Genomic DNA, 13,493 nt, shown 5'->3' with positions numbered 1-13,493 from the left:
TGAGAAATATAACCATTTATTACCAAAAGAGGGGTAAGAATTAAGCAAGCCTGGATTATCCTGAAAGACCTTAATCCAGAGAAGATTATAGTCAAGTTTATAGATAATAAGAGAAAACAGTTGTCAGAAAAAAAATGTTGTGTAAAGACATCATGAATTTTAGTCACAAAACCATTGGAGAAGATTACAAGGATTAATGGAAAGTCCAAAAACTTTGGACACATTAAGGCTTATTAGAAAATGAGTAACTTCAGCATCCAGTATTTGTTTATTACAAAATTATGTATTCTAATAAAAAAAAAAAAAAGTTTTCACTTTCATTTGTTGTGCAAGCCTTAGATATATTTAAATTGTCCATTATGGTTAAGTTACATGTGATACACACTTTGATAATCAACCAGAAAATGATGTCTTCTACATGTTTACCTCAAAAGAAGTTTTGAACATCAGGGTATTTGTTTCAAAGAGCTGAAAAAACAGGTTCATACAGACAGAAAATGTAAGATTTTGGCATCCGAAGCAACCTAGTATGCATTTAATGTATCATATAACACTAGATTATTAAAACATAGAACAAAAACTCATAGAAATGATATTGAAAAACTTTACCTTTTATGAATAAAGTTCAACATCATGTACTCCAATGGTATATTTTTTATTAAACATGAGAACCAAAAATTTACAACAGTCCATGATTCATAAGAAGATCTTGGGTTAGTAGAAACACCAACAAGAGGCCCAGGGGCCAATTCCACACAATCAGATTATCTTACATATCAGTTGTATAAGTGTTACAGTCTTTATACATAGTTAAGAGGGTCATATAAATTTCTTTTCTGGTCATTGATGTGCCACATTATATATTTCTATTCTTTCCCTTTGATATAATGTTAATATTAAATGAGAAATTCAGAATTCATCACATTACTTTCATCAATTGGAGTCAAAACTTGCTATCTTTACCAATATATGTAATATTAAGGAAGCTAGGGGGGGGGGGGGTTGAACAAACAAATTAGTCATATTTTCAACTTATTCTATAGATATGCTATTTCCTATATATTCAGCTGTTAACTAACATTTGGCAAAGAAAACTTTCATACATTTTAGTTTCAAAATTTGATCATGCATTTTTGTATATATATTGAAATGGAGCTCTTCTTCTTTTAAAGGAGATCAATATAGTCTAAAAAATGACCATGACCACCAAGCCCTTTTTATTTAAATATATCATTTACATATCAATTAATTCAAAATTATAAACATGCATATGTAAAAAAAAAACACTAATAAAATAATAAATAAATATATATAACAATTGTATCTCATTGAAACTTTACCTTCAAGTTTGTGTGTTTCTATGTTGGTTGACTAACTGTGTATTTCCAAAGGAAGAGCAGACAGTTTGAACTTCATAGAGAATGGATTATAGATGGTTAGGAACAATACATATCTTCCAGGTTGAGGACTGTATAGAAAATAAAACCATTTTGTTAATATGACAGAGTACAAATGTGTGAACAAACATGTTTCCTGGCCCATGCATGTTTAAAAAGTTGAACAAAATTTTGTTACAATCTCAAAAAAAGTTCATGAAAATGTTTGTTTTTAATCTCAAAATAAATTGTTTTTAACATTAACTCCAGATGAGAAAAGTTCATCATGTTATCTTTAGATAATAAAAAAAAGCACAATTACTGTATTGATATCACAAATAAAATGATTATCAAATTAATTATTTAGACACTAAAAGATTTTTTATTAACAGCAGATTCAATTTTGTTTAATATCTGTCAGTACTGCATACAGAAAAATACACCTTTTTTTTAGCATCATCACAGTACAACATGTAGTCCTTAATTTTTTGAAAAGCTCATTACTAAGAAACAAAAGTGAAAATGAAAATATATGTATGCCATATATCCCACATATTTAGAATCAAAACAAAAAGTAAATAACTTAGGATTAATCTTTTGTAAATTCCTCCTTTTCTCTAATTAGATTCCTAATTAATATCTCTTTGATCACCATTTAGTAAGTCTGAATTCCATGGCCATGGGTAACATACATAATGAATTATGAAATTATATCATCATTTATACAAAAGGACTTATTAATATTCTGAAGATCCCTTAATCATGTGTTAATATATTTTAGGTTAAATAAGGGTGTGCTTATATGAATGTAAGTTAGAGACAACAGATCACATAAGTATTACACAGTAATTAAATTAACCATATAATCATGCTTAAATGCAAAGATGACCTTCATAGGAAATGTAAACAATTAAAAAACAAGACAAACTTACCAGAGATATCCAAATATATGCCCAATAAGTCTATCAATTAAATAATCCAGTGAAATAACATCTCAGCTGATCCTGAAAAAAAAAAAATCATAAAATTCAGTGATACACAATTAACCTCATTTTACAATGTAAGTAAAGCAATAATTTACAGATAAAGGGGACAGAAATGTAAAAGATACCATGTATTTTACCAAAATTTAGAGAACATTTTTCTGATTTAAATTCAATATCATAGAATGACCCATCATAGAAATATTAAATGCACTCTGAGTTACATGCAGGTTATACAACTGTAAATCACATGAAATGAGGATAAATACAGTATTGACATTCAAAATAGAACTTTACATAATTATGATTAAATGCAAAGATGACCTTCATAGGAAATGTAAACAAAACAAAGACAAACTTACCAGAATTATCCAATTATATGCCCAATAAGTCTATCCATTAAATAATCCAGTGAAACAACATCTTAGCTGATCCTGAAAAAAAAGCATACAATATTCAGTGATACTCAATTTAACCTCATTTTACAAAGGAAGTAAAGCAACAATTGACAGACAAACAGGACAGAAAAACATGTTTAAATGTAATGCAAAATAATATCTCTTATATATGGATACCTATACTCTAATCAATCATATTAAATGTCATTCGTAAAATGTATTTTTTAAGACAGATTTATTTAGGATCGACTTTAAATGATAACATGAATAGCACGCCATACTTTAACCACATGTCAAAACATTCTCTCAAATTACACAGAAATGGATTATTTAGCATAGCTGACATTAAACATATAGGTGAGCGATAACATAATCACAATCATAAACAATGTGAAACAACTTTAAACGACCTACACTGTGGATTACAAGCCTTTTTCACTGGGGTAAAATCCTGCCGAAATTCGCCATGGCCGCCCGAAACCCCGAACCCGACTGTATAAAAGATGAAGTCATACAATAACATAACACTGATGTAGTATTACATGATTTTTTTTAAATTTTATTTCTTAAAAACTATAAGGGGAGTTTACCAAAAAAAAAATTAATAAGAAAAAAAATTAAAGTTATTTTAAAAAAGTTAAAAAAAAAAATTTATAAGTTTTTTAAAAAAAAAGTTTAAAAAATTTAAAAAGAAATTCTAAGTTTTTTAAAAAAGTGACCTGGTGTTATAACTTGACAGACATACAGTGTAACACACACATGTTTTTTGTATTGTGTGTTATTTGTTATTGTCTTTCAGTAAAAAATTCAGTTCAAACCGGTTAGGCTGGCTAGACTAGGCTGTCTAGACTGTAAATGAAAAAGTGTGACGTCATAATCACATTGTATTTATACAGTGAATGACGTCACAATGCATAGGTAAGTTTATCGTACTTTTTGCACACGGCACTTTACAGATGATGCAAACAGGTATATAAGAAAACACAGGTAAAAGGTATATTTCTTTTGCACACGACCCCTAATGTTTTGCACACGGCACTTTATAGAGGATGCAAACAGGTATAAAAACGCAGGTAAAACGTATTGATTCTTGTTATAATCTGTCTTGTGTGTGTGTTATTTGTTATTGTTTTCAGTAAAAAAAAATCCAGTTTGAACTGGTTTAGGCTAGGCTGAGCTTTAGACTGTGAATGAATGCGTGACGTCATAATCACATTCTTGAAATGTTTTGCACACGGCCCCAAAGTATTTTACCTGTATAGTTAGCATAAACAAAACGTAGTACCAACGTATAGTGTATAATGTAAACACAGTGTAAACACGCCCCGTATTTAGGGCATAGGATAGGTTAGGGTTCAAAGGGGTTAGGGTTAGAGGGGGCTAAGGGGGATAGGGTTAGTTAGGGCTAGGGGGTTAGGGTTAGGGTTAGTTAGGGCTGGGGGGGGTAGGGTTAGTTAGGGCTAGGGCGTTAGGGTTAGTTAGGGTTAGGGGTAATTAGGGCTAGGGGGGTTAGGGTTAGTTAGGGTTAGGACTGCACTCAGTTGACCCCCCTATCCCTACCCCAGGGGGACTGTACTGAGTCCCTGACCCCCCTATCCCCCCAGACCCCCCCAAACCTGCACTCCCTTGACCCACCTATATCCCCTCAACCAATCAGAACTGATCACGTGATTTCTCTCAGCCAATCAGAATTTCGCTATACTTTTTGACCTGCAGGTTGTGTGAATTTCGTTATTTCAAATTGTTAGATGTACTATACTTTTTGTTTAAAGGGATTACATTAAAATTACATATTTTTTTCTCTTTTAACTGTTATGTACATATAAAATTACATTCAAATACATCTAATTTATTTTTATAAATAACAAATAAATAATTTTTATCATTCCTTTTAAAAACAAAGCATGTCAAAATGTCAACATGCTCATTTTTTCCCAAATCCTTTTCTTTCCCTTGTACTTTCACTTTATGCATCTTTTGGTGTACTTTCATTTTTTTTCACTCTAAGCTTCAATAGTGCTTAGACCTACTTCTTTTCACAGTGTCAATCACAACAGTTTCTTTTCTTTACCAGTCAAGTCAATGAATCAACGAGCCTTTGTCTGTGTCTCTTTGTTGATCCAAAAACTTTTGGGTTCTGTCACTGGAATCGGAGGCTGGGAGGGTGAAATCCTGATGAATTCATTTCAAGATGATGTTCATTGTCAGTTTTTGTCCTTGTTGAATGCCTTCACTTCATCCTGAGTCAGGAGAGGGCAGGCAAACATTATTTCAAAGATGGCCTTACTGACTGTTTTCCTTTTTTTCTCTCTCAACTCACTTCACTGTCTGTGACTGACCAGGCCCCGGACAGCATTAAGTACATGTGAACTGGCCCCCTCTGTCTTCTGGAGATGTTTTTTCTGATGATAAGTTAGCTCCCCTTTAGTACTAAATCCATGGCCACAGACGGGGCATATAAACAGGGTAGCTAACTCATGTTCCCTCAAGTGGCTCTCATATTTAACTAAATTTCTGTGAAGAAAGATAATACTATTACTGGTCAAAATGAAATGCGCACTAGCTAAAACTTTTTATATATTTTTTTTCTAATTTTAAAAACTCTGTGACATATAAGGCAATTAATGGTTCCTTTGTCATCCTTACTTTTTACAAGCTAATTCAGAGAATTTGTGTCCCCCGCTTAAGGAAAAAGTAAATCAAAGGCCTGAAGGGCCTGCGAGTTGACTCGCTCGAGTTAATTGAGCTTTTTCATACATCTGGACACCATACCTTACATTCAGTTTATTTCGCATCTTAAGAGATTGAATATTATATGTCTCCATGTTCGGTTAAAAAATAAAGTGTATTACTATATATTGCTTTTCCTTTGTATGTACAGGTTGGCACTAATGGGCTTCCGTACATATTATTGTGATAAGCAGCACTGCAAACCTTGGATTCCATAATGTATTATTTAAGCACACTAGCTGCAGTGGTCAGTGTTATGGAGTAATTAGTTAAAAGATTCCCACAGCAAATCTGGATTCAAAAATTAGATTTTTCAAGCACATTAGCTGCAATTAATGAGAGCAGCAGGTGTTTGTGTTAGGGGGTATTCTAGGTCAATTATAAATAAACTTCAGATGAGAAGATTAGATCCGCCTAACATGCTTGAATATATATTCATACGCAGTAATTGTACATCTTACAGATATTTTAACAAAAATTTCTGTAAAAGCATGAAGACATAAATAATGTAACAGTCTGATATTTTATGCAGTTTTTACCTCCTAAGTTTATACAATCACTCAAACAAGAGCATTTTTTGCTTGAACTATCATATTTGGCGTATGGATCACGTTGGTGAATGCGTGAAAAATTTTACAGCTCTGAAACCACTATGTCAACAGGTAGTAGCTCGCTACGCGAGCCAACTCAAACATGCGCAGTTCGGGGGGAAGGGGGGGGGGAGAGTCGGATCCCCCTCACTGGATTTGTAGAATTATTAAATGTATACATGCATGTATACTGAAGCAAATAAAATATATAATTATGGATATAAAGATTTAATTGCTTATTCTTTATTATGTCTATAGAAGATTCTTTTTACATGGAATATTTATCAAACTGTAATGATGATTTTATGAGTTTGTACAAGCCAGACCTCGTAAATTTTTCATTTTGCATGCTGAATACTATAATTTAGTTTAAAAAAAAGTATTTCTAAAAAAAGTGGTCCGTCCGGGACTTGAATTCGGGACCTCTCACATGGGAAGCGAGAAACATACCACTATACCATGGAATCGCTTTACAAGAAGTCAAGTATAAGCAGAAGTGAAGTCACATACATGTATATATCAATGTTCGGTATTGTCAAAATTTTACACAATCTATGGTGTTTGATTTATTTAGCCTTTATTAAACAGTTCTAATAAATGTAATAAGAACATAAAGTCCGCCGAAAACCTCTTTTATACGCAATAACTCATGCCCCTGTGCTAAAAATAGTAACATGTAATACCGTATAAGTAGAATTTTTAGCGAGAATTTAATTTTGGCATTATTCGCGAGGGTCCTGAGATTGCTAAAATTAAATATCGCTAAAAATTAAATGCATTTTATTTGTAATAGCTTCTTTAGTAAGCATTTTAAAATAGCTAAAATTACCTCTCGCTAAAAATAAATTACCATTTTTTAAGGAGAAATCGCTAAATTTGCGTCTTGCTAAAATTTCCACTTATACGGTACTATAAATACTAATAAAACAAACGGGGCGGGGCACTTTGAGTGGGGTGACAGAGGTCCTAGGGAGTTTTGGTATGAAATTACATTGCAAAAGCTTAAAATCTTCTTGAAATATCGCCTGGAAATGATAGTATTACAAACAGATAGAATTTATAAATTTACGACCTTGAACTTTGACTTTTTGACCTCAAAATCAATAGGGGTCTTCATTAGGCCACAGGAAGTTGTTATTCTAAAATTTCATTGCAATAGCTCAAATGGTTCTAGAGATATCGTGTGGAAACGAAAGAGTTATAACAGACAGAATTTGCTTATTTATGACCTTGACCTTTGACCTTTTGACCTCAAAATCAACAGGGTTCTTCTTTATTCCATAGGGAGTTGCTATGCAAAATTTCATTGCAAAAGCTTAAAGGTTTCTTGAGATATCGTGTGGAAACGAAAGCGTTACAGACAGATACAAAGACGGACGGACAAACCCAAATTAATATCCCCCACTTTTTAAGCGGAGGACAAAAAACTCTGTGACATATTGGGCATTTAATGGTTCGTTTGTCTACCTTACTTTTTAAAAACTCTGTGACATATAAGGCAGTTAATGGTTTGTTTGTTGATCTTACTTTTCAAAAACTCTGTCACATATAGGGCAGTTAATGGTTTCTTTGTCCCTGTTATGAATGGTAAGATGAAGGGCCCTGCTTGCTGCTGAGGAGAATTGTTTGCCACACTGCTCGCAGGGAAACTTATCTGTCAATCAAACGAAAGCTCGTTATCTATTTGCCCTTTTACCCAAGCAAACATTTTTGCCCTGCTTTAATTCCAACCACACACAGTTTTGTTAAAAGGATTATACAGTGTTTGAAAATTGCCCCTGGCCATTTTAAATTAGGCCTCTAGCAATGAGGGCAAAAGGGGTGAAGATTTTCATGAAGACACAGAACAAAATTTGATAATACCTGTTGGGTGTTTACTGGTTTGTTTTTCTTTGTTGTGACTCTTGAGATGGATAGTCCTTCCTGCCTGGCTGGAGAATTCTCTACCACAATGTTTACATGGGTACTTATCTGTCAATCAGAAAAAAAACTTGTTATTCATTGGCTGAGTTTTTGCAGAGAAACACCCTTTCTGTCAATGAGAAAAAAAAATATCACAAATATTAGGAATTCAGGAATATTGCCAAGTTATCTTGCATCCCCTGCTTATTTATCCAATTCCTTATACTGATATAACAAATAATGATTATAGTGAAGTAATTTCATAAGTCCCAGTCACTTTATTATAACCAAGTTTTACTGTACTTTATTCTTCAAACAAAATCGGTGTGATCCTCCATGTGTTTGTCTAGCGAGTGACTATATTTACCTGTGTGATTCTCCATGTGTTTGTCTAGTGACTATATTTACCTGTGTGATTCTCCATGTGTTTGTCTTGTGACTATATTTACCCGTGTGATTCTCCAGGTGTTTGTCTAGTGACTATATTTACCAGTGTGATTCTTCATGTGTCTAGCTGGTGACTATATTTACCGGTGTGATTCTCCATGTGTTTGTCTAGTGACTATATTTACCAGTGTGATTCTCCATGTGTTTGTCTAGTGACTATATTTACAGAGTGTTTCTCCATGTGTTTGTCTAGTGACTATATTTACCTGTGTGATTCTCCAGGTGTTTGTCTTGTGACTATATTTACCTGTGTGATTCTCCAGATGTCTAGTGACTATATTTACCAGTGTGATCCTTCATGTGTTTGTCTAGTGACTATATTTACCTGTGTGACTCTCCAAGTGTTTGTCTAGCGGGTGACTATATTTACCTGTGTGATTCTCCATGTGTTTGTCTAGTGACTATATTTACCTGTGTGATTCTCCATGTGTTTGTCTAGTGACTATATTTACCTGTGTGATTCTCCATGTGTTTGTCTAGTGACTTTATTTACCTGTGTGACTCTCCAAGTGTTTGTCTAGCGGGTGACTATATTTACCTGTGTGATTCTCCATGTGTTTGTCTAGTGACTATATTTACCTGTGTGATTCTCCATGTGTTTGTCTAGTGACCATATTTACTGGTGTGATTTTCCATGTGTTTGTCTAGTGACTATATTTACCTGTACGACTCTCCAAGTGTTTATCTAGTGACTATATTTACCTGTGTGATTCTCCATGTGTTTGTCTAGCTAGTGACTATATTTACCTGTGTGACTCTCCAAGTGTTTTTCTAGCGGGTGACTATATTTACCTGTGTGATTCTCCATGTGTTTGTCTAGTGACTATATTTACCTGTGTGATTCTCCATGTGTTTGTCTAGTGACTATATTTACCTGTGTGATTCTCCATGTGTTTGTCTAGTGACTATATTTACCTGTGTGATTCTCCAAGTGTTTTTCTAGCGGGTGACTATATTTACCTGTGTGATTCTCCATGTGTTTGTCTAGTGACTATATTTACCTGTGTGATTCTCCATGTGTTTGTCTAGTGACTATATTTACCTGTGTGATTCTCCATGTGTTTGTCTAGCTGGTTTTTGCGGTAGAATCCTTTCCCACACTTGATACAGTAAGTCAGCCCCTTCTGAAAGTGCATCCTCATGTGAGTCTGGAAGTTCTTTTCGTGGAGGAATTGTTCATCACATTTAAAACATCTGGAATTAAAATATCTCAACCTTAAGTTTAAGTGTTTTATTTTATACATTTTATTTAAACATGTTAAAAGTAAGGCCATTCTCAAAATATTCTGTGTTTGCTTTCCCATGACTCAAAGTAAAAAAAAAAAATGAGATCAGTAAGTAGGTGCTGTGGGAAAGTTGTTGACAATGCAAGATTCAAAGGGAAAAAAATAGATAAATATATCATTCCTGGAGGTTAAAATTTTTGAGACTGACATTTTTAGCCAAGAGAGGGCAAACAAACAATTTTTTAAAGATGGCCTAAATCAAGAGTTAACCCCATCCAATTGTTCGATGTCACATTCTCTTGTTGAAGCAGCATGAGTTTAACTGATAAAATCTTCTCCTTACCTTCTATTAATTTATATTAGAATGTACTTACTGAATCTTTCTCTTTGTGGTGTCTGAGGGCTCCTCTTTGTGGGTCCTGAGATGAACTTTAAGGTAGCTTGCTGCTGTACAGATCCTCCCACATATAAAACACTGATACTGCTTCTTCTCCAGGTTGTGCGCTCGCTCGTGTACCTGTCAGGAGTAAAATAACAGATAAAACACTGAAACTGCTTCTTCTCCAGGTTGTGCACTCGATCATGTACCTGTCAGAAGTAAAATAACAGATAAAACAATGATACTGTTTCTTCTCTAGGTTGTGTGTTCGCTCATGTACCTGTCAGGAGTAAATTAACAGATAAAACACTGATACTGCTTCTTCTACAGGTTGTGTGCTCGCTCGTGTACCTGTCAGAAGTAAAATAACAGATAAAACACTGATACTGCTTCTTCTCCAGGTTGTGGGCTCGCTCATGTACCTGTCAGGGGTAAAATAACAGATAAAACACTGATACTGTTTCTTCTCTAGGTTGTGTGCTCGCTCGTGTACCTGTCAGAAGTAACATAACAGATAACACTCTGATACTGCTTCTTCTCCAGGTTGTGCGCTCGCTCGTGTACCTGTCAGGAGTAAAATAACAGATAAAACACTGAAACTGCTTCTTCTCCAGGTTGTGCGCTCGCTCGTGTACCTGTCAGGAGTAAAATAACAGATAAAACACTGAAACTGCTTCTTCTCCAGGTTGTGCACTCGATCATGTACCTGTCAGAAGTAAAATAACAGATAAAACAATGATACTGTTTCTTCTCTAGGTTGTGTGCTTGCTCGTGTACCTGTCAGAAGTAAAATAACAGATAAAACAATGATACTGTTTCTTCTCTAGGTTGTGTGCTCGCTCGTGTACCTGTCAGAAGTAAAATAACAGATAAAACACTGATACTGCTTCTTCTCCAGGTTGTGCGCTCGCTCATGTACCTGTCAGGGGTAAAATAAAGGATAAAACACTGATACTGTTTCTTCACAAGGTTGTGCTCTTGCTCATGTACCTGTCAACAGTAAAATAACAGATAAAACACTGAAACTGCTTCTTCTCCAGGTTGTGTGCTCACTTGTGTACCTGTCAGGGGTAAAATTAAAGATTTCAGTTCATGTTCCAGTGTATCTTATAGCTAGCAACACACTTAGGGAGCTTTTGGGTTGTTTAGGGACATCATGTTCACTGTGTTTTCTTTATTCTCAAAGGATTATCAATCATACAAAGAGATATTTTGAACCACTTCAGGCTAATCTAACCATGAATTGAAAAATATTGAGTGTGGAAATATTATTGAAACTGAATGAGAGTCATTGTTCCCACAGTGGGAATTACCTTTATTACCTTGGGGTCAGAGAACCTTAAGGGAATATTTCACTCACCATTAATGTTCCAGCATGTTTGAATTTCTTTCCACAGGTTTTACAGTTGTAGAGCCAAAACTGTCCTGTATCTGAACCAGTCCTTTTCTCTGTTGGTAAGGTTTGTTCTGTCTCGTTCTCTCCGTACAAGATTTCTGGAGGAATTCCTGAATTCTCTAGTGCAGCACTAACAGCATTAACAATAGCCAGATTCTGCTTCTCTTCTGTGACTTGAGAATGCAGAACATTTTGGTTCTCTGAATAACAAGAACTTAAGTCAGATGACTCCTCCCCTGGTTCAGTTTTAACAGTGGTAAAGTTTCCGTAACCTTCGGCGGTGACTCCGGAATGAGGAAAATCATACTGATTTTGTGTAAAATTAGATGAATCTTTTCCAGTCTCTTTCTTTAAATTTGTGAAGTGTATACTTTCTTCAATGGTTTCAGGAGTGTCATTTTGACTTACTGAATAACCAGCGCTAAAATTATAAGAATCATCGATAGGCTCGTTCTTGATAAAAGGGTTTTGACCCTCTATGGTACTGTCAATATCATTATCTTGTGTTTGTGGAACATCAAATATACTGTCCATGGGCTCACTCTTTATAATGGACTTTTGACCCTCTACAGCATGGTCACTATTGGTAACTTGTGTAGGTGGAATATTATAGGAATAGTCGTCCATCGGTTCACTCTTAATATTGGTAATGATTGGTTCCCTTTCAGGGTCTGGGGTTTGTGGAACATCATCCACACATTCTGAATCATTAACAGATTCCTCCATTTGTTCACTTTTAACAATGGAAATGTCTGGTCCCTCCTCACTAAACTGGGAATCGGTGTTTTCCTCTTGTTGTGATGTGCTTATAGAATCATTTGTTAATGTTGATAATCCTGTTGCTGAAGCAAAGCCCCTCATCACTGAGTCAGGATTTTGCCCAGTTTGAGAGGAACTTGGAACATTGCTATTTGCAAATGGTGAGAAAACATTATTACAAGGAAGTAAACTAGTCTGTAGTGCGTGTTGGCTGGTATAATCAGTGGGAGGAGTGGACAAAAGCTTTATGAGAGATCTGTTATTTCTGACACCTTTTGTTGGAGTGGATGTTACAGCCTTAGGGTGTTGAACAGGAGAGACAATGCTGGTGCTTTTCGCGTCTTTGAATGGATCTGAAGCCATAAGTTTAAAGACTTTGAATTCTTTACCAGGATTTGGGATGTTTGATATTCCTAGTTTCTGAAAAACTAACTTTGCCTCAGAATGACCAGACCCAGCAGCAGTATTTCTACTGGACTTACTCAATCCATGCATTTCCTTTTCATCTCTTGAATCTTCTTTCTCATTAGGCTCTATTAATGGAACCTGAGGAATCTCATTATGAGGTCCACTTTGACTGTGTGAAACCTTTTCAGAACATGATGTTGTAAATATACTGTTTCTGCTCAACCCAGTGATGTCTTTCTGAGTTTTAACCTTCAAAGAATGATCCATCTCTCCTTTGCTTCCGGTCGGTGGATCACCTGCCTCCGTTTCCTCTCCCCATTCTTCCATTTGGTGCTCCTGGTCCTCTGAATCTCTGATTCCACCACCTTACTCACTATACTCTTCTTTGTCACCCCTGCCCTGCCCTCCACACCAGTAACCTGACTCAGAATAACCTCACTCAAACCTTCCACGTCCTGCTTGATGACCCCCCAATGTTCCCTTCCCTGTTTTCTCTTTCTCACTCTTGTTCCAGTGACCCTCTTCTCTCTTGTTGCCGGTGAAGACTTTTGTCTTCTTTTATTCTTATCTTGAAGAACCCCTGCTTCCTGCAGGGCTTGTTCTTGAGATTCAGTAGCGATGTCACCGTTTGAAGCACTTGTTGCCTGATGATCTTGAGAATGGAAAGCACTCTCTAGATCTGTTGCATGTAGACCCCCCTCATTATCAGGGAGGTCAGTCATGTTACCATTATCTGTACATCCTTCCATTTCTTCAGTCTGTGAGCTGTCTGCATCACTATCCATCTCATCTTTCTTTACTTTTTGTAGAAGTCCATCACTATTTTCTTTGGCTGAGGCACTGAAAATGCCTGGGGAGTTTGTGTGCTTCATTGTTTCTAAAGGCAAGTCAATTTCTCC

At 35.3% G+C, this 13,493-nt stretch overlaps 1 protein-coding gene and 1 long non-coding RNA gene across 2 annotated transcripts; both read right to left on the bottom strand.

Annotated features, from left to right (window-relative positions):
- Positions 1-1,303: 1,303 nt before the first annotated feature.
- LOC134281611 (uncharacterized) lies at positions 1,304-3,241 on the bottom strand. Its single transcript, XR_009995129.1, has 4 exons — positions 3,172-3,241; positions 2,722-2,793; positions 2,309-2,380; positions 1,304-1,468 (listed from the first exon to the last, which is right to left on the bottom strand). It is a non-coding gene; the product is annotated as an uncharacterized LOC134281611 (long non-coding RNA).
- A 1,398-nt stretch (positions 3,242-4,639) lies between these two features.
- On the bottom strand, positions 4,640-13,057 carry LOC134281612 (zinc finger protein 329-like). Its single transcript, XM_062764049.1, has 6 exons — positions 11,392-13,057; positions 10,027-10,169; positions 9,469-9,620; positions 7,941-8,048; positions 7,605-7,731; positions 4,640-5,271 (listed from the first exon to the last, which is right to left on the bottom strand). Exons 1-6 carry the CDS (start codon positions 12,919-12,921, stop codon positions 5,079-5,081), a joined length of 2,253 nt encoding a protein of 750 aa, XP_062620033.1. The 5' UTR covers positions 12,922-13,057; the 3' UTR covers positions 4,640-5,078.
- Positions 13,058-13,493: the final 436 nt, after the last annotated feature.

The sequence above is a fragment of the Saccostrea cucullata genome, unplaced genomic scaffold (genome assembly GCF_032062105.1).
Source record: "Saccostrea cucullata isolate Sc308-1 unplaced genomic scaffold, CSIRO_AGI_Scuc_v1 ctg7455, whole genome shotgun sequence".
Taxonomy (NCBI): domain Eukaryota; kingdom Metazoa; phylum Mollusca; class Bivalvia; order Ostreida; family Ostreidae; genus Saccostrea; species Saccostrea cuccullata.
The sequence above is the reverse complement of the archived record's forward strand: the minus strand, read 5'-3'. Positions and strand labels throughout refer to the sequence as shown.

Bases quoted from the DNA above. Each gene is read 5' to 3' on its own strand.
- LOC134281612 (XM_062764049.1), bottom strand. From the start codon at position 12,921: ATGGAAGAATGGGGAGAGGAAACGGAGGCAGGTGATCCACCGACCGGA. The intron at 10,170-11,391 runs GTGAGTGAAATA...TACTCCTGACAG, and splicing joins AACATGCTGGAACATTAATG to GTACACGAGCGAGCGCACAA. The intron at 5,272-7,604 runs GTAAGATCAACA...CTTTCTTCACAG, and splicing joins TGTGACAGAGTTTTTGAAAA to AAATTTAGTTAAATATGAGA.